We start from the raw sequence: 24,863 nt of genomic DNA on the forward strand, positions 1-24,863 counted from the left end.
ATGAAAATATGCTCCGTAAAAAATGTGGTAAACTTCTTTCCGGAACGGAGGAATTATGATACTCTGCTCTACTGTAATATGGAATGCATCGAGTTTGAACTTTCAAAACGTTAACCAATCACAGTAGTTTTTGTTCTGCACTGCAATTGATCAAAAAGAATGACAATTATAAATGTGATATTGAAATATGCAGGTGGCAGAATTTATTTGTACTACGTAGTAAAACAGATCATCTTACAGAGGTGGTCGGCTTTTTTAGTGGTGTCGGTTTTTTCCGGGGTTCACTGTAGTGACGCATGAAGTTTAATGGCATTTCCAATAGCTGCTTTTGTTTTGGCAGAAACCAGGTGGAAGCGATGTGCTACCCATACCGCCTACTGCGATGTGTTGAACAATTTGCTCATGGTTGTCGGCCAAAGTCATTCGCTGCTTCATGCTGAGTTTGTTCCAACCAGCATGGTCAATTTGAATTTCAAACTCCACCTGACATACAATAAACAAAAATTTATGAAAAATGTTCGCTTAATTCGTATTGGCCTATTTAAAAGTCAGGTGGAAATTACTCCGAGTAGCAATTATAGTTTGCCGAGCCCCCACGAGTAGCAACGTGAATGGATGTGCTGTCACCGTTTGGGGTAACCCAGGTAAGGGACCGCATTTTTCGACTTTTACTTCGAATGGCCTTGGGCGTATGCGGAGTGCAAACACGCGCGCTGCCTGCCCTTCCAGTGGCACAACGCGTATAGACAGACTCGTCTTTCATGGATAGATGCATAATCAATCGGAGGGAACGCGGTTAAAAAAGCTTCTACATTATATTTAAGAAATGGAGAATCTTTACAGCAACAACCGCTTCTTCCATCTGCAGGTTCTGCCATCCCCAGCTCGACGGTATTCGTCGGTGAATAGCCATCAAAGCCACGACATCTGCTCCACGTATCCACTGGGTGTATTGTTCAAATTGAATCGTGCCGTGCGAATTGCCGATTCGCCTAATTCCCAATCACATGTGGATGTTCGTGAAGAACCTTCCTTGCAGATCGCCGACGGGAAGGACATGAAAAAGTCGAGGACGCCAATCTCGTACACATTTCACGTGGCCTCTTGAAGTTGTGACATTACTCACCAGTAGGGAAATATAGCGGCAGAGGCTCGACGCCAACGCTGAAAGGGAGTGCACCATGTGAATGGGGACGCCACAAAGTCGGAATGGTGCAAGGCAGCCGGTCCATGGCCTCCCTCTGGTGCCAAGGAGTCAAAGAGTCAATAGGGCGTCTCTTTGGCACGGCCCTGGCTTGTATGTGCGGACTGATGTCACACTTTATGACCCAGGTTGTTCCTGCCGTAAAAGATCGATCGCACACACAAGCACGTTGAAGTAATTTGAGCCAGCCTGTGGTCTACCGTGAGAAAGGTCTCTTTCTTCCACGTGGCCGAACTTTTGTTGGTCGCGTTCTCCGCGCCACGCTGTCGTTGTGGCGCGTGGACTGGATCCACCGACGGCAGAGGCGCCGCCCTGCGCAAAACGACCAATCCGTCTGACTTGCACAAAGACACGTTCGCAGCAACACGCAGTCGAGCACAGAATCAAGGGCGATGAAATTTCCTTTCGTGTTCCATGGCACCCACGTGGGCTAGCTACACCATGCCAGCGATGGTGCACTTCACCCGCTCGCTTTCCCCTCGCTGACCGTTGGCGTCGTTGCGGCATGCTTGCCATAAACTGGCGCCAACCTCTTCCCCATGTAGAAGAGTCACCGCCGCGGGTGCATGTCCCGTGTATCCACTCTTTGAAAATGGCGTGACAAGGTTGCTAAAGGTTGCGCGTGAATTCGTTGTCCCCATCCTTCTGCCGACACATCTTTGTCTCGTGGCACTGCCTGTTGCGCAGCGAAACTGCACACTCTGGTCCGCGGGAAGTCCGTATCATGAGAGAGAGAGAGATCGTGTTGTTCGCGGTTGGTCGCGCGCTCCCACACAACCCAATCTGCTTCCAAGTGCCATTTCGCCCACAGATATGAGCCCTGCCACAACGAGCGTCATCCCCGTTTCGGACACGTCGCTCCCAGCAGGCACAGCAACGCGGCCTCAGAAATTGCTGGACAAACTTGTTGGAATCCCTCCACTGCACAAGCCCACCGCCACCGATGCTACCAAAAAGACGTCCGTCCTCGCCCAGACCTCGCACCCTGTCACGGTCCCTAGCATGCAGCACACACTGGCGTGGCTACACTCGCGTGATTTGTCCCACAAGAAGGTGTCCTGTAGCTTCATCCAGTCGTTGCTGCATTGCTTTCACACCCAGCAACAAAACGCAACTCCGCCTCTCCCTCTCGGCTGGGGCTCCACAAACCTCACGCTCTCGTGGGCTCATCGTTCGTTTGGTGTGCTGAACGCCCCCATCTACGCCGACATTGCGGTCGCCAAGCGGATCCTAGCTCCCGGTGGTTGGTTTGCCACCATCGCCACGAGATCCCAGCGGCTCGAGTTTGCAACGTGGGTCACTGAGTTTCTTGGTGCCGTGCGAACTTGCGATGGGTTGAAACATGAGTTGCTGGCCGAGAAAGCTCAGCTGAGCAGCCACGCAGCTGATGTCACAACCACCTATGACCGTGTGCGATCGATCTACGACAGTGCGCGCCAGCTCTCCAGACAGCATGACGTGGCAGTGTACGGTGCAAAGTTGCTCCAGTGCCTCGACGAAGTGGAGACATTGTTGCGGGACGAAGAGCGGGTAGTCGGCGACGTCAACTCCGCGGCTTCCACGGAAACCCTGGAGAACGTCGCATTCAGCATGCTCTTTGGGCGGCTCGGAACACAGATAAGGCCCCTCACAGACGACCACCATGGCGTGTACATGGCAATGCTCATGGCGTGGATGAGGTCGACATTGAGTCGGGAAGAGTTTGACGCGTTCTTTCACCTGCTCCAGCCCCAGGTCAAGGAAGGGCTTGCAAAGAACTGGAAGCCTTACGCACGCCACATGAAGCGCCTCATCCCGTTTCAAGACAGTGAGCTACTACACGACCGGGACAGCAGTTCCTGTTCAGGATTCACAAGGTCGTGCGCCGAGCAGGGCCACCCCATCGGCATCGCTCGTTGATTTGATATGCCCTTCATGTTCTGATTGTCCTTATTAAATGTGAATCATGCGTATTGTATATTGCCGGGTTCTACGGCAGCGCTTTGGGTGAACCACACCACGTGGACATCGCGGGGGCACACAAATCGCCTTGTCCGTGCGCAAGTGCAGAGGACCGTAGGCTTGCAAGGTATACCCACGTGCTGACTCGCAGGAGAGGACGTACGTCGCCTCATGCGCCAGAGCATGTTGCGGTCAACGATGAAAACACATGCAGTGTGAGTTGAAAATGCCCTGGCAAAGGCGGGTAGAAAAACACAGTGGATCGTCTATGTCGCACCTCGGTCCATCCATTCCTTCGATAACGCGCTTTCCATCGCTGCTTGTGGTGCACGTTGGCTTCGGCATTCGTCTACGTAGCATGGCGATGCCGCCAAGTCCATGCGCTGAGCACCGCGTCGTCGTCGCGTCCAGGTCTTCAAATTGGCACATTGAAGTTCCAAGCAGCATCCGGATAAAACGTCGTTACGTTAAACGCCAAGTCGTGCATTGGCAAATAAAACCAATCTTTTACGGATAAACTGGGGCACTTTTTTATGCAATTTGTGCGGGTTTTCTGCCGACAACGGGCCCTTTCTTCCATGGACACCACAATTGAACTCTCACTGTGACATGCTCAGCTCCAAGGACCTTCATGACCCCAACACGTGCCCCGCCTGTGGCGACTGGCTCAAGGACCACAAGGACGTGTCCTCGGACCAACTGGACCCCTCCATTGTCCACGTCGAACTCGAAAAATTGCGTTCGATGAATCACCAGGTCGAAGCCCACGACAAGGCATCCCGGAAAAAGACTACCAAGGGCGTGGCCAGTACAATCGCATGGCTTCAGCAACACCAAGAGGAAAAGAAGGCGTCAAGCGGGTTCATCCACTCGTTGTTGCATTGGTTTCGTCACGACGACGACGACAAGGTGTCACACTCGCCACTCCTGCCTGTGGAATGGGCCCAGAGCCGCGTCGATGTGGACTGGACCGAACGCAGCTACGCCGTGCTCAACGCTCCATTCTACGCGGACATGAGCCATGCGCGCCGCATCTTCCTTGAAGGAACCCTTCGCGCGGCGACCGACGACGTCGCAGCCGATTTCAAGACGTGGATCGCAGAATTCATGGCACAATTGGGGCAATGCCGCGAGTTGAAAGACGAATTGCTCGAAGAAAAGGCAGATGTGGCCAACAAGGCCATTCGCGTTCGCACCGAATACGATGAAGTGCAACGACTGTACGAGGCGACGGTGGACTTGGACCCCAAAACCCCCGAGTACGAAGCCAGCGTCGTGGCGCTCTTTGAAGAAGTGGAAGCAACGCTGGTCGACGAAGCGGCGGCCGTGGCCGAGGCCAACCCCCTCGTGATGAACCCCGACTCGGAAAACGAAGCATTTAGCAACTTGTTTGCTGGCATGGAAGCCACTGACGACAAGCATGGCGTCGTCATCGCCAAGATCGTCGCATGGATGAAGAACAACCTGCCCCGCGCCGATTTTGACGCCTTCATGGCTCTTTTTGACAACCAGGTGCAGCACCAACTGGGCGGTCCCTGGATGCAATTGTACGCACAGCATCTTCACCGCCTCGAACCGTTTGCAATCGAGTTTCACTGCGCCTTTGTCTACGGACGAAGTCGAGCCGACGTGGTCGCTCCCCTCCACGACCCCACGCAGCCCTAGAACTTTTTACCACACATGGTCTCATATATAATGCATCGCTGTACAGTTTACCACGCCCGTGGTGCCCGTCTCGAACGCGAACGTCATGGCAGGTGGCGCCCATCCAGCCCGGCGAATCCTGCGATCATTTCGCTTGGAGATTCGATTGCGTCTACAGGTTGACTGCTTGTCCGGTGCATGAAATTCCCAGCCACGCGAACCCCCGTGCGAGTGGGCATGGCGCATGAGATCTCCAAGATCTTCAGCATGGATATCTGTCGGCTGGTGGAGGTTCGGACGAAGTGTTTCTCGGGACGTATATTGTGAGAGAGGTTGACTCGCGACTCTAGCCGTCATCATCAATCTATGGAAGGCACGAAATTGAATGGTCTGTTCATGGCATGGTCGGGCGGACCATGGGCAATGGATCCAGCGCATTCGTATGGACACACGACCAAATTCGTCGGGCAAAGCCCAACCTCCATAGAAAACCAGCATCGTGAGCCCACCGCTCTCATTTGACTTGCCCGATCTTGGTTTCCGAAGGGTGCCCGTTCAACACTCGCACGAGCTTACGCAATTCCTTTGTGCCGATTGGAATGTGCAGAACCCGGCGCTCTGGTGCGCGCGCATTCATGTGTGTTGCGTTGTCGAGGGTCCACAAGCTGAGCGTTTGATGGCGTCGTGCGTGCATTCGATTTCACGCGAAACGCAAGCGAGTTATGGTTATGTCGAGCAGGTCGGGGGCTGCATTGGCATGGAGTTCGTGTGCTGCTGCCAAAGGAAACCTCCTTTCCCCCCAGCCAGGTCACGATGACGACGGAATTCCAGAGGTAACATTTTAAACGTAGTAGCTGCACAACATCGTACAAAAATAGATGGAATGTTTCGTCGTGCGAGCAACCAAGTACTCCATGACATCCTTCAGTTTCTCGTCGTGACCCGGCTCAAGTTCAAGTTGCCTTTTATCCACCGGTGGTGGCTTGAGTTGAGATGGTGTTGAAGCACGTGAAGGACGTCCTGATCGTGGGCGGCGGCGTCATGGGGTCTTCTGCAGCCTACCACTTGGCCAAGAAGGCCCCACACCTCAAGATCACGGTGGTCGAGCGCTCGTTTGCGGTAAGGCATCCCACCACCGCACGAAAGGAATATCGATTGACACGGTGGCTGACGCAGTACAAGCGGGCGTCGGCGGTGCTGTCCGCTGGAGGCATTCGCATGCAATTCTCGGAACGGCCCAACATCGAAATGAGTCAGTATGGAATTCAGTTCCTCAAGAACGCTGGCCAGTTGTTGCATGTGCCAGGGCACGACCCCGTCGACGTCCAGTTCACGGAAGGCGGGTACCTCTTCCTGGCGACCGATCGCGGCACCAAAGTCCTCGAGCAAAACCATGCGACTCAACGGTATATGGCTTTATTCGTTATCTTCCACGACCGACCCCTCAAAACGTTGCTGGCAGGTCCGTGAATGCTAAGGTCGTACTCATGAACCCGTCGGACCTCTCTGCTCGATTTCCGTGGCTGGATACGACGGACATCTCGTGTGGCTCTTTGGGCCTTGAGGACGAAGGATGGTTCGACCCGTGGTCCTATTTGACTGGGCTCAAGAAGGCCAACACACATCTCGGCGTCGAATATGTCGAAGGAACGATTGTCGAACCCATGGGCAAACGTGGTGACGTTATCGACCACGTCACAGTCGCCACAACGCAAGGCGAAGTGGCTCAGTACGCGCCGGGCCACGTGGTCAACGCCGCCGGCGCTTGGGCGCATGAAGTGGGCACGCTGGCGGGCATCGCGGACCTCCCTGTTCGGGCGAGGTACATGGCTCGACACCATGCATTCGTTGGCTGGACGTCGCATTTGTCGTTAGAAAACGCACGGTGTTCGTGTTTCACTGCCCGGAAGCTTCCAACTGGACCGGCACGATGGCATCACCGCTTGTCGTCGATCCAAGCGGGGTTTACTTTCGTCGGGAAGGCGGCGCCGGGCAATTCATCTGCGGGGTGTCTCCTGCTGCCGAAGACGACCCGGACTGCGACGGCGACGACCTTCTTCAGCCGGACCACGCCCTCTTTGACGACAAGATCTGGCCCACGATTGCAGCCCGAGTTCCCGCGTTCAACGAGCTCAAGCTTGTGAACTCGTGGGCGGGTTTTTATGACTACAATACTTTCGACCACGTACGTCCCTGAGTGTGTCGTGTGGCTGGCATGCTGTCGAAAATGATGCTGGTGGCGCAGTCCGGTCTGACAAGTGCGTGTGTGGTGTCCCATGTAGAATGCGATCTTGGGCCGCCATCCCGACGTAGCGAATTTGTTTTGCATCAACGGATTCAGCGGTCATGGCCTCCAGCAGTCGCCTGCCGCCGGTCGTGCGATCGCCGAGTTGATCGTTGACGGAGCGTACACGTCGCTGGACTTGACGTGCTTTGGCTTTGACCGTATCCGCGCCAACGCGCCCTACTTTGAGAAGAACATCGTGTAAACGATCTATACCACGCATAGAGAACATGCGCCGCGCGTTCGGTTTGTTGGCTCCGTTGTCCAGTAGTGGGAAGGGGGAATGTGGACGCGATCGAGACGACGATCGACTTGCTCAGCGATGACCAGTGCCTGTCTCTGGTCGATTTAAATGGCGTGCACGACTGACCACGTTGCTTGAACCGCCTTTGAACGAGTCGATAATGGGAAAACCTTTCCAAGACGTTCCAACGCGGAATCCAACCGAGCGATGTACGGCCAACATGCAGCATGCATCGATATCTCTCTAGACAAGCGGCTGACATTGCTTGAACGGCGTGCGAGGACCTAGCCTAGCGTGCCTCGGTGCTGCGTCTGCTGAAGGGACAAAGGTCGTTGGTGTGTTCGACGTTGAATGGACAGCCAAGCAGCGCGCTACCACTCGTGTGGGCAGGTTACGTTTCAATCGGGGCGAAGGAAGCGTTGCGGTGGCGGCGGAGGCACTTGGTTGAGCAGTACACGAATTCAAACTTGGTGTAGTACTCGCCAACGATCGGCTCGAACTGGTGCCGGCAGATGGAGCACGTGAGGTAGTCCTTTGGAAGCGCAGCGGGCGGCGGCTTGATGTACCCTTGGAGCAATGTCAGGGGGTTCTGAAAAATGAGGGTTGTCCACAGTTCCTGTTGTTCAGGCGTCAAATCTTGACCGAAGAGTTTGGTTTTGAAGCTAGTCAGCGCATGCACCATGCCTCCGCCGCCACATCGATGGTACTGAATCGTTTGGGTGATGGTGCTGCTGAGCAAGATGCGGCTCGAATGCGTGGCCAGCAACGATTGCACACACGAGGCAATCTCAAAATCTCGTGGCACGGCGGCGGACGACCACGAATGGAAGGGTATGGCATCGCTGACGGCCGAGAGACCCAGCAGATCAAAGCTCAAGTACACGCCGGTTGTGGCTGCGACGCGCTGCAGGGCGGCGGGCTCTTGCCACCACACGTCACAGTGACACAGCACCACACGATGGAGGTGGCCGCCGAATTGAGACCGATACTGGTCGAGGAAGGTTTGGACTGGAGGGAGAGCAGCCACGATGTGAGGTAGCGACGTGGAAGGTGGCGTGGGCGAGCGAGCACACACCTTCGGCTAACGATGGAGAGTGTGGTTCAAATGAAAAGTACACGGGGGCGTTTGTGACGCGTTGGGCCTACAGCGACCTGGTCAGTGTCGAACTTGATGAGATGCGAGTGGTACGTTGCTGATGGCTTGAAGAATGGAGGGGTTCGCAAGTGACGCGGCGGGCATGCGCTGATAGATGATACTAGCTTGAATGGTCGAATTGTCGATCCCGTATTGCAGATCTAGCACGAGCAGTTGCGTCAAGGCGGCTGCGTTCGTGGCGTCGGGGGAATTCACATCGACGGACGTAGCGGCAAGGATGTGGAGATCGAGTTGTTCGGACATGCGTTTGAGACGCTTGACATCCCGCGTTTCTCGTCCATGAATGTCCACGACACAATTCGACTGGACGTGGGCCAGCCGCTCGAGCTCGCGGAACGCGCGGGTTTCGCTGGACAGCATCAGGTTGCCCTTCTCCATGGGATGTTCGCGAAGAAACATGAGATCCTCCATCGCGATGTCCACATCGGCAACGGACGATTCCTTCTCCAGAACCCTCTGGTGGACAAGGATTCCACCTCCTTTGATGGCACTTGCAGGCACTTCGCCGCGGACGGTCATGATCATCGCGTCCGTCATACTTTGGGTCGAGTTTCGTTGAAATTGCTCCCCGCCAATCGGATTCCAGCGGCCCTTTTTGCGGAATGCCAGCAGCACTCACCACTTCGGGATGCTTCCAGCCAGCATGACACTGCTTGGGGAAGGTAGGTCCCGTGGAAGTGTGCGATGGGTTTAGCCCCTTGGACCCTCCACGTGTGCGAGGTAGGTTGAGGGCGATCTCGTGCGTGGTTTCAGGACCTCAACGCGATGGCGCCAGAAGAACGACCAGCGCGCTCCACAGCTCTAACGTAAGCCAGGCCATCATGGACTACGTCGCATAAGCCACACTCGTCTACGCAGACGGAACTACACCACTGTGGCCGATTCACACGCCAAAGCGTTGGGCTCGCGCGATTCAGGAATGCGTTCAGGGAAGGTACAACTGCAAAACCTTTCTGAACAAAACACGGGCTTGAGTGATTGCCGGGTCACGTTCTCAAAGTAGAGATGGAGAGCGCGTCGGCGTCGCTCACTTGGTCAGCGCAAGAGCCTCGCGCAACACGAATCTGTTGCATGCACACGACCTATATCGAGTCCATATTTGAATGGCTGCGTCTAGCTCAACACGCGCGCGATCGTTTCCAAAACGTCCCGGCACGCGTCGCGCGTCGTGAACGGGGAGCACATGACGTAGATGACGTTGCCGAGCGCTCGTGCGTAAATGCCATCGACGCGGAGATGACGAATGTATTCTTGCGCGCCAGGAGCGTCGTAGCCTTTCGTCGACGACTCGAGCTCGAAGACAGCGACAGTCCCGAGCTGGAACGCTCGAATTACGCGGGGATTCTGCGCAATCGCTGCAACGGCGGACGGATTCCAGTACTCGCGAGTGACTGAGGCAGTGTTTGCCAGCGAGTCGTACATGTCCAACGCCGTCAACGCTGCCGCGCACCCAACAGGATTCGCGGTGAACGAGTGCCCTGGACAGTACACGCCGCATCTCGTCAGTGGCGCCACGAGCATCGAGCGCGGTACCGTGAAGTAGTGCATCGGCTTTGGCATCGGACTGAAACGCATCAAACACTTGGCGCGTAGCCAACGTGGCTGCGAGGGGCACAACGCCGCCCGTGAGGAGCTTGGCGTAGCATGCAATGTCAGGGTCCACCTGCAGGAGATTCCGCGCCGATTCGGCCCCGAGGCGCCATAGCCCGCTGAACACTTCGTCAAACACGACGGGGATCCCTCGGCTGCGGCACACGTTGACCATCGTTCGCTGAAACAACGGGTCGACAAAGTGCATGCCCCCTAGCGATGTCGCCAGTCAGACGACGACTTGATCGAGGTGGAGGCGCAGTACCTGCACCGATCAAGACGGGCTCGACCACGAGGGCACCGACGAGAGCGTGCGGCGGCACGTGGTTGTCGAGCAGATCCGTCACATACGCAGTGTACGCGGCGGCACTCGCTTGGCGCGACGACCCGTTAAAGAGAGCATCCATCGACTCGAGTTGCACGTGAAACGCTGCATCGACCTCTGGCCACGTCACGCGCACATGGCCATCGGTTCCCGACACCGACACGGTCGGCGGCGCCGCAAACATGGCTTTCGGTTTGTACCACGGGTGTTGGGTCATGTTGAACACACTCGGCTCGGCGACGTGCATGACTCCGAGCGTGTCACCATGGTAGCAGTTGGTCTGCGCCAGCACGACGAGCTCCTTGTCCGCGTTGGCTGGCGCAGATTGGTACGCGGACGAGGTCACGAACGTTCGAAAAGCCTACCGCACACCAACCCCTCCGTCAAAACACAAGTCGAACGTCGTAGCAAAGTCTCAAGACGGGCATGGCGCGTCGGAAAACATGGCCATGTCGAATGACGTCATGGACCAAGAACGACGATTGCTCACTCGACACAAACCCCGAGCTGCGACCACCCGCGTCGGGTTGCGCCCTTGACACGTTCGGTAGTGGCCATGCAGCAGTGTCGAGCAAGTTGTGGGCAAACCAACGACCATGCAACCATGGCTGCCACCAGCACACAACCAAACCATGCGTGAAGAAAAGGCACAAATGGGACCAAGCGAGGAGAGTTTTAGCCGGACGTACCATCTTGAGGGCGACCTCAACCGCGGTGGACCCGTCGTCCGAGAAAAACACTCGCGACGCCCAGTTGCGGCCGACCGTGTCGAGGAGTTTGGCGGCGACCTGCACCGCTGGTTCGTGGGCGTTCTCGGGAAACATGACGTGGCCGTATCTGCAGCCTCATCAGTCGTCGCATGTTTCGAGCGACACACAGTGAGACCGATTCGTACCGAGCAGCAGTTGTGGCGACGGCGAGAGCAGCTTTGGGATTGCCGTGGCCGAGGCCTTGCGTCCACCATGACGCACAGGCATCCACCATGGGTTCCAAGCTGTTGCGACTTGCGTTGTACGTTGCAAATGAATCGCCATACGCCGAGTCGATGACGAGCACGCCTTTGTTTTGTTTGTGCTGGGTGAACGGCCACCACAGGATCTATATGCACATAACGTAAGAAACCCCGCACGACGGAGCGTCCTGTCGCAAGGGACGATCCATTGCAGCACCAATGAAGCACATGTCGACGAGAAAGCCACACGCAGCTGCCACACACGACAAGATCAAACGCATACCTCTTGGGCTTGAGATGAGATCGCATGGAGGCGATCGACGCGAGCGTGATGGTATGCCGTGATGGCATCGAGGATGCTTGCAAAAGACTCGTCGTTGGCCGAGTACCAATCGTGGAGCGGCGTGGGTTGCGGAGGGAGCTTGGGCAATGCGAAAACAGATATATTGAGTTCGGCGGCGCGGTCGGCGATGGCGGCAGCGTTATCAAGGTCGTCTTGCTCGATGAGCACGATCCATGGCACGTCGTATCCCTGCGTTATATCAAGACATCAAACAAGCGAAAGCCGTGGGAATGGTACGCGAAGGAGAAGCGAGTCTAGAGCAGACATGGTCGCCGAGATTCCGCCAAGCTTGCCGTCACCAACAAGGACCGAGGGAAGGCGAAGAGGTCGATAGACGTCGCATTGGAACCTGCCGCTCGCGGAGGGGCTGTCCAAATGGCCGTAAGAACGATGAAGAATGGTTGAGGGGTATACCTGCACACCCCACCCGCAGTCTCGACAACCATCAAAGTGGATGCATTGGCTTGCAATGCATTCAGCGTAGAGCTCAAGCGATTGACGAGGATGTCATCCGTGAGTGATTTGTCTTCAAGATGCGCGGCCAAGTGCGGCGACACAGGAGTGTCCCACGAGAACAACGTCTCGCACGAAAGTCGGGTGGCGTCCATGTGCGAACGGAGGAAACGAGCATCCATCATGGAGTCTCCTCCTGTTTGAAGTGGTTTGATGTACCCCACAGTCGATGTCGAAGAAGATTGCACGGCTGCACGACAAAGACCGGCAGACACGATGGTCTTGCCCACGTCCGTATTGCTGCCAAAAACTTGAACGATGGGCGATTGCAGCGACACGGAAACGGCATTGGGCACATACTGCTTCGATGGAGTGCTGTCGCGCTGGAGGTTACATCCAGCATGCAGCAAACCAGCGCGTGGCGGCGCGGCGCGTGCACTGAACGATCGCCGCCCAAGATGCGACAGCATCACGAGGGGCCAGATTTGAAGTAGCAGTATAAATACGCACACGTTCAATTCCTTAAAACAGTCCAAGTGTTTCTCTGAATTTCGTTGACCTGACGATATTCCTCGTTGCCAGTAGCTGTCTCCCCCAAACTAGACAGTTACTATCCTCCAATGTCCCGCTATCTTGCTGATACTACAATCTTGCAGTCGAGGGACGGAGAGGTTTTCGTCGTAGCCGCACTTACAAAGCTGTCCGGCCAATGACAGAACAAGTGTGTAGATATAAGGAAATACCTTCAACACCAAGCTCATGAATGGATTGGATAAAAAAGGAGTATTCCTTGGAATTTCAGCGCAAAGGAGAATTAACATTGGTTGCAATGAATGTATTTATAACGAATCAAATTGATATATTTTCGGTATCTTGTGTGGAACGATTGTGCCATGCCGTTGAGCGCAACGTTGGGCGTTGCAAGTCTTCGGTCGGCGACGAGGATATAGCACAGGCACAACATGCTTCGCCGCCACGAGATGGCATTGCTGTGCACCATTGGCACCCTGCTCTGTTACGCGGACCGTACGTTCGTCTAGATGAAAGGCATTGTTTTCCTGAACAGCATGTAGGCACCAATATCAGCGTAGCCCTGCCGTCGTTCGAACCGGACCATGCAATGCAAGGCCGTGTCCTGTCGGCATTCTTCTACGGCTACATTTGTACGCAAGTGCTGGGAGCACACTGGGCGTTGTTGCACGGTCCCAAGCGCGTTCTGTTGATTGGAGTCGCCGTGTGGACGCTTTTCGATTTGTTAACTATCCCGACGGCACGTACACCAACTTTGCTGTGGTTTGTCCGCGCCGGTAGGCAAATATCCCAAAACCATTTCTCAGCCCATTCGGGTCCATGATTAGGCATGGGACTTGGAGAAGGCATCTTGTTTCCTTCGCTTCATGTCGTGGCGGCGTCGTGGTACCCCGTCAACGAACGCAGCCGACTCATGTCGTTGGTGTCGAGTGGCGTTGATCTCGGCACGATCTTGTCCATGGCGGTCGCGCCGCTGCTTCTCAGCGCATTCGGCTGGCCGAGCATCTTCGTCACGTTTGGTGGCTTGAGCGCACTTTGGCTGGTCGCATTCTTGTGGCGAGGAAGCAGCAAGCCCGAGATGGACAAGGCCATTTCACTCACAGAGAAGGCCACCATTTTGGCCCAACGCGACGTCTTTAACCATAAGCTGGTGGCGCTCCAGGCGGTATCAAGTCGCCGCCTGTTGACGAGCCGAGGGGCGTGGGCAATTTACAGCGCACATTTTGCCTTCAACTTTGGCTGGTACGTCTCTCGTGGCTATATGCGATGGGGACTTTTACTCAGCAACGTGAACGATCGTGTAGGTATGTATTGCTAGGGTGGATGCCTCTGTACTTTCGAGAAAAGCTGCACGTGCCAGTGGCCACAAGCGGCTTCACTTCTGCGTGCCCATACATTGCCGGGTACATCGGCGTTCTCGTTTGGGGTATCGTATCGGACAAGTGGATTCAAATGGGCCATAAACCACTCGTCGTACGGAAAATCATGAACGCGGTGGGCCTTGTCGGCGCCGCGGTCTGCTTTGGTCTGATGCGCTTCACGCATTCAACGGCCATGGCTGTGGTTGTGCTCAGCCTCGCACTATTCTTCGGCCGCGCGGCTACGTTGGGATACTGGGTCCACATGGTCGATGTCTCGCCTACTCATGCCGGCCATGTAAGTGAACGTTCAAACCTCATCGAGTGGTGTTCGTGAGGCCGACATCGAGTCGGGCGTGTGATGTTCTGCCGTACTGTGCCGCGGACGAACCGGTGGTGACTGCATGTGGTTACTTTCCGAATGGCATGGCTGTCGATCATCGCTTGTTTGTGCATGCTTGTCCTCCGTTCCGTTTTCTGATGGAGAGAGTGTCTACCGAGAGATGAATCGATCTGACTCGGTGTGGCAGATTATGGGAATCAGCAACACCATTGGGACCGTGCCTGGCATCGTCGGCAACATATTCACGGGCTGGATGCTTGCGCGCAGTGAGCACAACTGGGACATCGTGTTTGGAGTGGTCGCGGGGGTGCTTTTGTGCGGCGCGGCAATCTTTCATGTGTGGGCCACGGAGCACTTGGACGAGGACGACAACGGCAGCCACGCGAAGAAAGACTACATGAACAAGCTCCTACTCGACGACGACGACGGGCTCCACTTAGAGCGAGACGAGTTTTTTATTTGAATGGAGGACATTCTTGGCGTAAATAAGGCGGCAGGCCGTGGGAATTGTTAGGCACATTCGGCTACGGGTGGCGGAGGCGGTTGCTTCTTTTTGGCCGCGCGGGCTTTTTTCAGCACAAACTTACGATGCGCTGCGCGGAACTCTTCCGTGAATGCCCACAGCACACTGAAGAGTTCGTCCACTTCGTAGTTGCCTTCCTCGCCAATGTACCGCAAGAAGGACGCTTTCTACATGTACCATGTGAACAGGTGTTCGAGAAAACTCCGACGACGAAATACCTTTTGGTTGAGTGAGTCGAGCTGATCGGTCAGATCGCGCAACTCCATGTCAACTTTGGTCAAAAAGAAGCGAATGGCGGCGGCAGTAAGGTTGGTCTCATGATCTTCGCCCTGCCAGAGGAAGTCAATCCATCACTGCTAGCCATTCATGCCAAGCGTCGGGTGTCGGCCGTACGAGAATGCGTTGTGCCTCGGCTTCTAAATGGGCGCGACCGCCCTCGAGCGCTTTCTTCTCCATGTACAATTGCTGCGTCACAACCCGCGACGCGCGCTCGAGCAGCCCGACTTCTTCGTCAAACTGGGCCAAGTGCGGGGCATCACGCTGGGCAAATTGCATGGCATGAGGAAAGAAACCGCGTCCACCCGCACTTACGTCAACCACTTCCACGAGAAACTGGAGCAACGTTGTTTGCCCCACAAACGCTTTCGTCTGCGACAGCTTGACCAACGAACTCAGCGAAAACCCCTTGGCCACGCCCGCCGCCCCGTTCTCTGCGTCTTTGCCAAAGTTGAGCACGTTTCCCATCTTGAGCACGAGCAGCAAAATATCCTGCGCCCAACATCATGACAACGACCATGGACTAACGAGGACAATGGCGACGTCACGTACTCGGAGGTCATCGCTTGTGCAGATTTGATGGACGCAGCGCACGATGAGCAAGATTGTTTCCCTAACACACGGAGACAAACGCGTCAGAAGCGTCAAATTTTCTCGTTGGGGTGTACCGAAGTTCATGGCTCCGAGAGTGAAACTCTTGCTTGAAGATGAGGCACTGGAGCTTCTCCGGGAATCGGGGGGTGTCCCGCATGACGTGGCAGAACCGCTCCGCCTACACCGAGCAAGCGTTGGTCTAGTTCGCGCGGTTTGCATGAACGTACGAGTCCGAGAGTTTGGGGGTCGCCTTGAAAGTCCCGAATAGCTTTCATTTCTTGCGCGTCGGGCCAGAGATCGATGAGGGCTTTCAAGTGCATCGACGACATCACGGTCGGATTCATATTTAAGATTTCGTCCTTGATTTTGCTACAGACACATCCAAACCATGTCATACCGACATGAGACCGCGCGACGTACTCGAATGGGACTTTAATACGTGCGAGGGTGATCCCAATGTTCTGTGCCTTCTTCATGTCCATGAGGCTGACGCTTTTGACCTGGAGCAAGTCGCGGGTCGACTTGGCCGTGTTTGACACGTCGCTCTTGTGAGCTTTGGCCACATCGTCGTGGATGGATTTGGTGAAGAGCCGTTCGAGAGCCGCCACACTCGCATCCGACAACGCAGCTACCATGTTGTTAGAGATCTCCCAGCCACCAATGATTCAAAACGCATGCACAGCGACACACTCCGGCCAACGTGGGATGCGTACCTTGCGTGGGCTGTTTCCATAAGGTCGAGGCATCCATCGCGTCTTTGTTGAGGACGACCCAGTGGAGCTTTTTTCGAATCCGGTCTGGCTTGGCCACCTTTCTCGTCATGAAGCTCTTCGAGGAGGTGGCGGTGGCGGTCGACTCGGGGTGGAGCCACGAAGGATCGACGTTGTCCTTGACCATGGCGTGGTCCACAGCCATGGGGGGCATGCCCAACTTCAGCATCTTCTTGTACTTTGCCACGACCTTTTCTTTATGTGCTTCAAAGGCTGCGTCCAGCTGGGCCTTGGGAACTGTCGGTATGGTTGGGTCTAGGTCTAGTAAGTGGGGGGATATGCCGTCGGCGCGGAGTTTATGCTCGACGACGGGACGTGGGAGACCCGTCTTGAGCATCTTAAAGTACTTTTCATACACGGGGTCCGTTGCCAGCGTGTATTCGATCAAAGGCTGGTTCGGGTCCATGTCCAGAATGGCTGGGTCGACGTTCTCCTTGGTCATGCGGTGCTGGACAGCGGGCTTGGGCAGTCCTCGCTTGAGCATGAGGAAGTACGTTGCGTATTTGGGATGGTCTTTCAACGGCACGTCGGCCGTGCTGTCTTCGGAGGATCGGGTCGACTCGGAGGATTCTGTCGAGGCCGACGACGACGTCGGCGATGGTTGCTCCAGCGGCGGTTGGTGAGCACTGTTTCGTTTTTGAAGGAGTTGCGCAAGCATGTTGTGCTTCTTCGGTCCTTCCTCTTCGTTGTTGTTGCTGCTGGGCGACGATTCAATTTCGGGACTTTTGTTTCGCTTTTGTAAAAGTTGCTCCAACATGGCATTCTTCCCCGACGATTTCGCAGGTTGCGTTGGAGCTGGTTCTTGTGGTGGAGGCGCACGTCGAGCTTTCATCATTTCCTCGAGAACATTCTTTGCAGGATTTGCTACTGGCCGCGCGATCGCTTGGTCTGGCGGCGCTGCGAAGTCGTTGTCGCTCTGGTTGTCGTTGGACGACGCTGCAGGTGTGCCAAGCACGGTGGCGTTGAGTGTCCGTCGGTTTAACGAGCTCATGAGCGAACTACTCATGACTCCTGCGGATGGGACGTGTGGCTTGATTCCATTTGGTGGGTCGTCTTCAGGATGCTGTTGACGTGCCGACGCATCCTCTTCGGCCTTGCGTTCGAGCTCTTTGAGGATTTCAATGGCCGATTTAGCAAACGGTGACGCAAACGTCTGAGACGACGTCTTCTTTTCTAGGAATGGTGGCAGCAACGACGCAGCGTCCGTTGATGTAGCGGTGGTGTCGAGGTGCAGCGCGCGGGCAAATCCAAACGGCTTGACTGACTGCGATGGTTGTTTGCCTTGGCGCTTACTGAGCTCGGCTAAGAAGGACATGGTTCATCTAACGACGCGAACCGTGTACTACTTGGTAGAGATAGAGTGCTGTCGTAATGGTCTCGAGCCAGATGTCTCACAAAGAAGTGCGCGGCGATGGACGGGCGGCAGTGGGAGATGTTGAGCCGACTTGCCGACACCAGATGGCAATTGCCAGAGGATGCCATTTATTGACAACGTATCCGGCCTTGTCCGGATAAGCCTCGACCGTTTCACGGCAGTGGATATTGCGCTATTCCAGTTTAAACGTTCGGTTTTTCCCCCGTACTTCAACTTCAGCGAGGTTTTTGCGTATTTTGCTGCCAAAGGGGGAAAAGATCATGTTTTTGCTGGTGTGGCAGCACTGAAGCAAATATCCACGCTATGTCGACGTCTGTACTGCGCAGTAAATACACGAATTGGTTCGTAGCCGAGTCAACCGCCCATTCAACGAGCTCGGCAAGTCCTCGAAACGTGTACAGAACCTCTCGCCGTGGTAACATTCAGAACGTGCATACGAACGGTACCTGGGAAACGCGTTGACGACATTTTTTAATGCGATCGACTTCACCAATCTTCAAGCACGCATGGGTGTTTAAAAAAGTCCCAATCAAAGTATGGGCATTTTGGACTTCATTAGCAGGACGGCATGCAATTTTGCATGGACCTCTTCCTACTTGTTTGCAATGAGGTGTCGCGGTTGCCATCACATGCGCGACCGATTCAAGTGATGCAGCTATATTGGTTGTACCTCGCTGCTGTGGGGGCGACGGAACTCTTACACGGCTTGCATCCGACAGAGTCAAAATTTGTGGTCGGAACAGGTCTTCTGTGGGGTAAAACTTCAAGCAATGTGTTTGGGATTGGTCAAAAAGTTCAAAATGCATCGCTATGATTCGACTGTTTGAAAATATTCCAAGAAAAAATTCGATTGGCCCAGTGGATTGTAAATTTATTTGCTATCGATGAAACGAACCAATCGCAGGCCGTCCTTTTCCAGCGTCCCATTTTAATTCTGAGGTAGCCATGGAAAAGACAGCGACGACATCACCTACGGCAGCGTCGCCAGCTCCATCCTCGCCCAAGGCCTCGCCGGTCACACCCAGCGCCATACCTGTTGATGTTGCCCCGCAGCCCAAGCGCCGCGGCCGTCCTCCCAAAGTTCGTGACCCGGACGAGACGGAACAAGAAGTGAAGCGTCCTCGGGGCCGCCCGCGCAACTCGGACAAACCCACAGCGTCGTGGTGTGCCGAGAGCGTCAAACTACTCTTCTACCTACGCTACGACTCGGACTTGCGACAGAAATTTGACGAAAAGGATAACCGTGCAAAGCGTACAGGGTACGAAATGCTCGCGTCGACGCTCAGCGACAAGATGGGCCGCAAGTTCGACAATGCCCAAGTCCAACAGAAGGTACTCCGGATCAACATGTTTGCCCTTCTTCGAGGCTGTAGCTGAACGCTTGCACCTCTAGCTGTCCCAACTCAACATGGTGTGGTCGAAGCTCGACCCCAAGGACGACTCCAACCGTCCCCAGCACTGGGAAGTCATGAACGAATACTGGGGCCCCGATGGCAAGTTCCCACAGCATCAACTTCCTGCTACGGTTCCCAAGCGGGATTCCACCGACTCGGACACAACTCCCGCGGTGTCGGCGGTCTTGTCGTCCAGCTTTCTTGAAGCCGTTGTGCCCCCTGTACACGTTCCCCACAACAAACTTCGCCGGATCTTGTCGAAGCAAGCCGAATCGGAAGATTCATCGGCCGCCTCCTTCGATGTGCATTCGTCAGTCGCCGTCCCATCTTCTGCTGCTGCGCACTCCCACGAAAACTCGATCGGGGACCACTCCGCATTGGTCACGGGTTTCATGGCCGTGAAAGACGGCCTTGTCGCGATTTCGACGGCAATTGCCGGACACATCAAGGAGGACAAGATGGACATGTTGATTGGTGCTGTTGCCAAGCAGACCCGCGCGATCGAAGAACAGTCGAAACAGCTCGCGTCTCTCGTGACCCTGTTGTCCGCTCAGCCCGGTGTGTCGCTCGCCGTAGAACCGGCGTCCCCCGATCATTAACTCCATCTCGTGCAAATACACCCACAGTGTTTGTGTTTTTGCCTCGTTGTCGACTTGATGCCGTCATCCCACGCCGTAAAATACGCAGTTAAAAGCATCGCTCTTTCAGCTACGAAACCATGTTGTTTAGCCAACGATTCACTTTGCGTGCCACAAAATGGTCGTCTTTTTGTGAAATGCCCACCGACACCTACTCCTTTTATGAAATCCAGCGCGGAAACTTTGCGTGCCACGTTTGAGGATTCCATCGCATGCAGGACTTTGGGAATGCCGTCCTTCACGTACGGGATATGATCTACTTGAGCGTGGAGAGCAACGTCTGCGCTTCGTCATGCACTTGTTTGTCTTCGGGGGTGGATACTGGCACAGCGAGCGTTCGCACGAGCCAGTCTTTAGCTTGCGCAGTGTCCTTCATTTTGAGGTACGTTTGGGCAATTTGGAGCGAGTTCTTTTTCCAAAACCCGGGCGAAATCGCATCCGCTTGCAAGAAATACGCCAAGGCGTCGGCATATCTACAACGCAGTGTAAGATGCAAGAGAAAGGATCGGAAACTACGTCGCGCGTGGGGGGGTGCCAAAGATGGCGGCGGCAAGCTGCCGCTCGATCCACGAAATGTCGGCTATGGTTAAGCACCACCGCCCGAGCAAGTTGAACGATGTTGCGTCCGACGGATTCAATTCGATAGCTTTCAGCCAGTGGTCTCGTACAATGAACGAGTTGGCAATCGTGACTTTGGACCCTTCAAACTCGCCGATGGATGATAGCACAATGCCAAACCTTGACGACAGGTCAGTTTTCGGCTGCTATCAGCAGCGCTTGCATGAAACCATCGATGAACCAACCATTTGTGCACGGCGAAGTCGTTGGCATCCAATTCAAGCGCCGATTGAATTACATCACGAGCTCTGTAGATTAGCGTTTTCTTCTCGACGGGCGTTGTTGAAGGGAGAGTGGCTACGTCGTACTTAGCTCGGGCAAGTCGCCAAAGCAAACCCACATCTCGTGGATTTGCTTTGACAGATCATGAGACGATGCACGAATGGAACAGAAACGTACCATCGACGGCTCGCTCAAGGAACTGCATCAATTCGCGGCGGCTGTACGATGGAGAATTGTACAACTCCTCGGCCTTCACGGCCACGGCAGACTCACGGGACCGTGCATGAGTCACAGCACCCGTCGACGCAAGAAAGACTCCTGACATCAACACGGCCAGGGATACGCGAGGAGCAGCAATGTGGCGACCAGGCAACACAAAGGATGGAGCTGTGCCACGGACCCGTCTAGCACACACATGCGCACGGATCGTCATGCGAAGGAACGCGCGTCCTACACAGGATCTTACAGATCGCTTTCTCATGCATCGTATATAACGTACGTGACGCCTGCATCTCGGTCCAAGATTTTGTGGTTGCGGCACCGGGCCGATCTTTGTCGTTTGCTGCGCCAAATTCCGAAGTTCGAAGTCCATCGAACTTCGCGAAGTTTGGCCTTTTCGTTAAACTCGGGTATAACGCGTTAAAGATAAAACTCGTTTCCGTCGGTTAAACGGGTGAAACGTATCTAACGTTCTTGCTTTGTGCTTGTGACGCGCGACGGCGAAACGGGATCGCCGATGACATGGACGCCACGGAGCCGACGGCGGTCCGATATCGAACAACAAGACATACGCAAACGGCGCGCTTCACACGTATGAGGAGAGACGCGAGGTGCTGTGCCATTCCAGAACCTCTACATGACCACATCGAGTGACCAGCCGCCCCTGTCGCTTCCTCCACAAGTGACCAGATCAGGTGCCGTCTGCACACGACGGCGCGTTGAGGGATAATCCATGGAGCCACTGCAGTAATGTTCACATGGATGGTGCACAACGAACGGCGGCTGAGTCATGAGGGAGGGAGGTAGCTGGTAGGCTTGAAATGCTAGAGCTGATGACAGTAGTCCTGATCAACGCATTCGACACAGCACAGCAGACAGGACTGTACTCCTGTACACGCTGTCGCTAACCACTAAATGCAGTCTCCACCGATCGATAGCGCATGAACCATCCAAGACGAACAAGCTCTCTTTCAAGCGTGTACTCTTTCGTGTTAAGACGAGAGGTTCATTAAATAACTGACGGGTGGCCGGCTGCGCGGGTCGTCTTGCAGGCACATCACGATCGCAGGCTGCAGCGGGCCGCGATTGAATGTGAGCACTTGCCTCAGCGGGAGCAGCTGGGTCACTGTCATGTCGTGGCGGCCGGGGATGCACCGCGCCGTGCGATTCAAAAAGTGGTACACGCTTTCACCCGTGTCAAGTTCGGCGAGCAAGATCCCAAACGAGTACACGTCGGCCGCGACAGTGTGGGGGCCGCCGCTGAGCACTTCTGGTGCGATGTACAGCGTTTGGTGGGCCATCCCGAGCTTGGACACGTCGCACGGGACGAGGTCCAACCGGTTCAAATACCCACTGAACGCGGCATCGACCACGACCTACCACAGCCATTTATTTTCGAGTCGATTGGCATTTTTGGCCACAAACATCCTCGTCAGAGCCATCGGATGCATACACGGCAATCGAGTGTGCACAAGGGGCGGCGGAAACGTACCGACGACGAACTCAAGTTGCCATGGACTTGGGGCATGCTGTGAAGATACCGCAGCCCTGCAGCGATGTGCGATGCTACTTGCCCTTGGACTTCGGCGGTCGGAATGTGGGGAATGCATTGCTTGAGGTCGACCACCAACTCATCGTCGGCACACACGAGCGCGAGGCTTTGGACCTGCCACGTTACTCCAACCAGCGCTGTGATCCGCGGGTGCTGGAACCGGACAAGGCGCTCGACTTGCCGCGCAAAGACTCGCAGAGCCAACTCCGATCCTGCATCAGCGCACAAAACAAGGGATATCAGCACGTTGAATCGGTCGATGCGCACTAGAGTCATCATCGCGCTCTTGGCTGATGCCTTGGCAGCGAGAATGACGACGACCAAGGCAAACGCTGACTCGAGTCACACGCAGAGGGTGCAGAATGCATCGGTATACCTGACACGCGCTTGATCAGCACTGGCTGTGTGCCGTACGAGCCCTTCCAGATTTCTGTGACATCGGCGGCGGAGACAGAGTCGGTCCAGATTGTGTCGTGTTTCGAGTGGTACACGCGCGTCTTGAGCTCGATCGCGGTGGAGTCAATCGCATGCTGGTGCAGCGACGGGTTGCACTGGCGCAGCCATCCTTCCAACTGACTCGTCGACGATTCGTCGGTGGTCGTGGCGACGTGTGACTCGATCGGGCGGTTGCTCTGCGGAATCGTCATCATCGCGTGTTGGGTCGAGAAAGCCGGAAAGAAGTCGCGGAAGCGCAAGATGGGCACGTGGAACCGCGGCGCGGTGGCGAGAACAGGGTCCGAGTCCAAATACTGGCTTCGGAGTCGGCGGCGGTGGCGGTTGATGAGCTTCATCGCGACGAGGTAGAGCACCGCCGCGCCCATCCCAGAGAGGATGATCCACGCCAGCACAATAGAGGCGACCTGCGTCGCCGAGTCTGTGTCTATCACAGTGGACACGTGTCATGTCTAAACGAGGACGCTGCGTTGGGAAGCACCTTGGAGACACACGAACCAGTTGTTGCCCTTGGTGCTATTGTACAAGATCGTGATCGTGTGGGCGTCGGGGCATCTGGGCAGCGACTCGCCCGACCACTCGCCGTTGTCGCGGCCAGGCGTGTTATGAAACGTGTGGATGTGCAGGTCCATGCCCGGCTTTGTGAGAAATTGGTACTCGGGCAGGGTCAGCGAGATCACGTTGAACCGGTTTTGGCGGAGAAAGATGCGCGTCAACTTGGGCAGCTTGAAGATGAATTTCGGGATCGTGCGCAGCGCCATCGCGCTCAGGCCACTACAACGTGTACGGCAACTCGGTCACGCACGTGCATGGACGTACATGCCACCGAGTTGCAGCAAAAAGGGAAACCGAGCGGCGATTTCACCTCCCTGGTCCAACTCGAGCTTGTTTCGAAATTGCTCGGTGTTGTTGGACAAGTCTCTAAATCCCGCCATCACGTTGTGCCCACACATATTCATGAACCGGGTCGTTCGTACAGATAGTTGAGCTTGGGCCAGTTGGTCAGGTTTGGAAAGCTGACCAAACTGCAGTTAAAGAGCAGCCTACGCCAACGTCATGTGCATCCACCACACGTCCGAGCGTACAAGTTCTCGACGGACGGCGCAACCCACGTTTCGACGTTCGTGTGGCTGACGTCCACAAACCGCACGATGCTGGGCATATCGAGCATGAGTCCACGATGGTTGAAAGCCAGGATGGCGCGCTTCGACGTACATGGTGTTCAATTTTGGGACGCCTGCCACGTTTACGTACTCCAGGGACATGTTGCTCCGGCGACTTGGTGTCGAAAAGAAGTGGCTACGCGAAAGCATGCCTCATTCGCCGCCGACCATGATGCGCGAGCTATTGGAGCGAGGAACAACGTACGTGGCATTGATCGTGGAGTTTGTGATCGTGACGCCGCGTACAGCGATCCGTCCCAGATTGAACGAAACCCCGATGGGGTTCAAGTCGATGCTGCCTGGCTCCACGCATTGCGGTGTGTCGTCCGCCGCGGAATTGACGACGCAGGCAGCGTTGGGACAGACTGCCTGTGACGGACACGGATGGTACAAGTGCGGGAAGGGGTTGGCCGAAGCCAGGAGCGGGAGCACGAGGGTAGCCACAACAAGGGGAATGCGGCCATGCCGTAGTAGCACCATCTTCACCGACCGACACGCGCTTAAGGTCGCTGGGCGCTGTGTGCTCGCCCACTTGCCGTTTGCAGCACTGCAGACGTGGTCGTCTGCGGGACAAATCCAAAGAGTCATCGATTTGGCCCAATATCAGAAAAACTGTATGGGCCAAACTAGTGACGATGACTTCGCTGCACTGTGGCGCCCATCTCGTCGCGCGGCGCTGCCTCCACATCTGTCCTGCA

General features: G+C 55.4%; 10 protein-coding genes across 12 annotated transcripts; 3 read left to right on the plus strand and 7 right to left on the minus strand.

Annotated features, from left to right (window-relative positions):
- Window positions 1-1,888: 1,888 nt before the first annotated feature.
- On the minus strand, window positions 1,889-3,563 carry H310_02418 (hypothetical protein). The gene is made up of 2 exons (XM_008865920.1): window positions 3,423-3,563; window positions 1,889-3,376 (listed from the first exon to the last, which is right to left on the minus strand). Exon 2 carries the CDS (start codon window positions 2,846-2,848, stop codon window positions 2,435-2,437), a length of 414 nt encoding a protein of 137 aa, XP_008864142.1. The 5' UTR covers window positions 2,849-3,376; window positions 3,423-3,563; the 3' UTR covers window positions 1,889-2,434.
- Window positions 3,564-3,701: 138 nt separating this feature from the next.
- Window positions 3,702-4,863, minus strand: H310_02419 (hypothetical protein). Its single transcript, XM_008865921.1, has one exon. It carries the CDS (start codon window positions 4,703-4,705, stop codon window positions 4,058-4,060), a length of 648 nt encoding a protein of 215 aa, XP_008864143.1. The 5' UTR covers window positions 4,706-4,863; the 3' UTR covers window positions 3,702-4,057.
- Window positions 4,864-5,766: 903 nt separating this feature from the next.
- On the plus strand, window positions 5,767-7,351 carry H310_02420 (hypothetical protein). Its single transcript, XM_008865922.1, has 5 exons — window positions 5,767-5,908; window positions 5,966-6,195; window positions 6,252-6,611; window positions 6,665-6,974; window positions 7,072-7,351. The coding sequence occupies exons 1-5, from the start codon at window positions 5,783-5,785 to the stop codon at window positions 7,276-7,278; spliced, it is 1,233 nt and encodes a 410-aa protein (XP_008864144.1). The 5' UTR covers window positions 5,767-5,782; the 3' UTR covers window positions 7,279-7,351.
- H310_02421 (hypothetical protein) lies at window positions 7,174-9,039 on the minus strand. Its single transcript, XM_008865923.1, has 3 exons — window positions 8,507-9,039; window positions 8,393-8,459; window positions 7,174-8,325 (listed from the first exon to the last, which is right to left on the minus strand). The coding sequence occupies exons 1-3, from the start codon at window positions 9,008-9,010 to the stop codon at window positions 7,709-7,711; spliced, it is 1,188 nt and encodes a 395-aa protein (XP_008864145.1). The 5' UTR covers window positions 9,011-9,039; the 3' UTR covers window positions 7,174-7,708.
- A 339-nt stretch (window positions 9,040-9,378) lies between these two features.
- Window positions 9,379-12,617, minus strand: H310_02422 (dethiobiotin synthase). Its single transcript, XM_008865924.1, has 8 exons — window positions 12,098-12,617; window positions 11,921-12,050; window positions 11,624-11,872; window positions 11,284-11,486; window positions 11,078-11,225; window positions 10,329-10,749; window positions 10,007-10,276; window positions 9,379-9,951 (listed from the first exon to the last, which is right to left on the minus strand). Exons 1-8 carry the CDS (start codon window positions 12,604-12,606, stop codon window positions 9,587-9,589), a joined length of 2,295 nt encoding a protein of 764 aa, XP_008864146.1. The 5' UTR covers window positions 12,607-12,617; the 3' UTR covers window positions 9,379-9,586.
- A 414-nt stretch (window positions 12,618-13,031) lies between these two features.
- H310_02423 (hypothetical protein) lies at window positions 13,032-14,854 on the plus strand. Its single transcript, XM_008865925.1, has 5 exons — window positions 13,032-13,162; window positions 13,210-13,443; window positions 13,495-13,909; window positions 13,972-14,323; window positions 14,556-14,854. The coding sequence occupies exons 1-5, from the start codon at window positions 13,099-13,101 to the stop codon at window positions 14,829-14,831; spliced, it is 1,341 nt and encodes a 446-aa protein (XP_008864147.1). The 5' UTR covers window positions 13,032-13,098; the 3' UTR covers window positions 14,832-14,854.
- On the minus strand, window positions 14,783-17,986 carry H310_02424 (hypothetical protein). 3 transcript variants are annotated; one of them, XM_008865927.1, is made up of 9 exons: window positions 16,475-17,986; window positions 16,182-16,389; window positions 15,989-16,130; window positions 15,836-15,939; window positions 15,720-15,780; window positions 15,483-15,659; window positions 15,285-15,431; window positions 15,110-15,220; window positions 14,783-15,058 (listed from the first exon to the last, which is right to left on the minus strand). In XM_008865927.1, exons 1-9 carry the CDS (start codon window positions 17,844-17,846, stop codon window positions 14,879-14,881), a joined length of 2,502 nt encoding a protein of 833 aa, XP_008864149.1. In that variant the 5' UTR covers window positions 17,847-17,986; the 3' UTR covers window positions 14,783-14,878. The 3 variants fall into 3 exon arrangements, with proteins under 3 accessions (XP_008864149.1, XP_008864150.1, XP_008864148.1); XM_008865928.1 differs by having other exon boundaries at window positions 15,110-15,431; XM_008865926.1 differs by having other exon boundaries at window positions 15,989-16,389.
- An 860-nt stretch (window positions 17,987-18,846) lies between these two features.
- H310_02425 (hypothetical protein) lies at window positions 18,847-19,965 on the plus strand. The gene is made up of 2 exons (XM_008865929.1): window positions 18,847-19,238; window positions 19,300-19,965. The coding sequence occupies exons 1-2, from the start codon at window positions 18,852-18,854 to the stop codon at window positions 19,897-19,899; spliced, it is 987 nt and encodes a 328-aa protein (XP_008864151.1). The 5' UTR covers window positions 18,847-18,851; the 3' UTR covers window positions 19,900-19,965.
- Window positions 19,966-19,997: 32 nt separating this feature from the next.
- On the minus strand, window positions 19,998-21,343 carry H310_02426 (hypothetical protein). The gene is made up of 5 exons (XM_008865930.1): window positions 21,278-21,343; window positions 20,956-21,228; window positions 20,742-20,910; window positions 20,455-20,676; window positions 19,998-20,411 (listed from the first exon to the last, which is right to left on the minus strand). The coding sequence occupies exons 1-5, from the start codon at window positions 21,288-21,290 to the stop codon at window positions 20,195-20,197; spliced, it is 894 nt and encodes a 297-aa protein (XP_008864152.1). The 5' UTR covers window positions 21,291-21,343; the 3' UTR covers window positions 19,998-20,194.
- A 619-nt stretch (window positions 21,344-21,962) lies between these two features.
- Window positions 21,963-24,734, minus strand: H310_02427 (TKL protein kinase). Its single transcript, XM_008865931.1, has 9 exons — window positions 24,371-24,734; window positions 24,218-24,301; window positions 24,088-24,156; window positions 23,980-24,045; window positions 23,822-23,923; window positions 23,484-23,776; window positions 22,926-23,429; window positions 22,490-22,761; window positions 21,963-22,373 (listed from the first exon to the last, which is right to left on the minus strand). The coding sequence occupies exons 1-9, from the start codon at window positions 24,643-24,645 to the stop codon at window positions 21,990-21,992; spliced, it is 2,049 nt and encodes a 682-aa protein (XP_008864153.1). The 5' UTR covers window positions 24,646-24,734; the 3' UTR covers window positions 21,963-21,989.
- Between the last annotated feature and the right edge of the window lie 129 nt (window positions 24,735-24,863).

This window comes from Aphanomyces invadans, assembly GCF_000520115.1.
Source record: "Aphanomyces invadans strain NJM9701 unplaced genomic scaffold supercont1.3, whole genome shotgun sequence".
NCBI lineage: Eukaryota > Oomycota > Saprolegniomycetes > Saprolegniales > Verrucalvaceae > Aphanomyces > Aphanomyces invadans.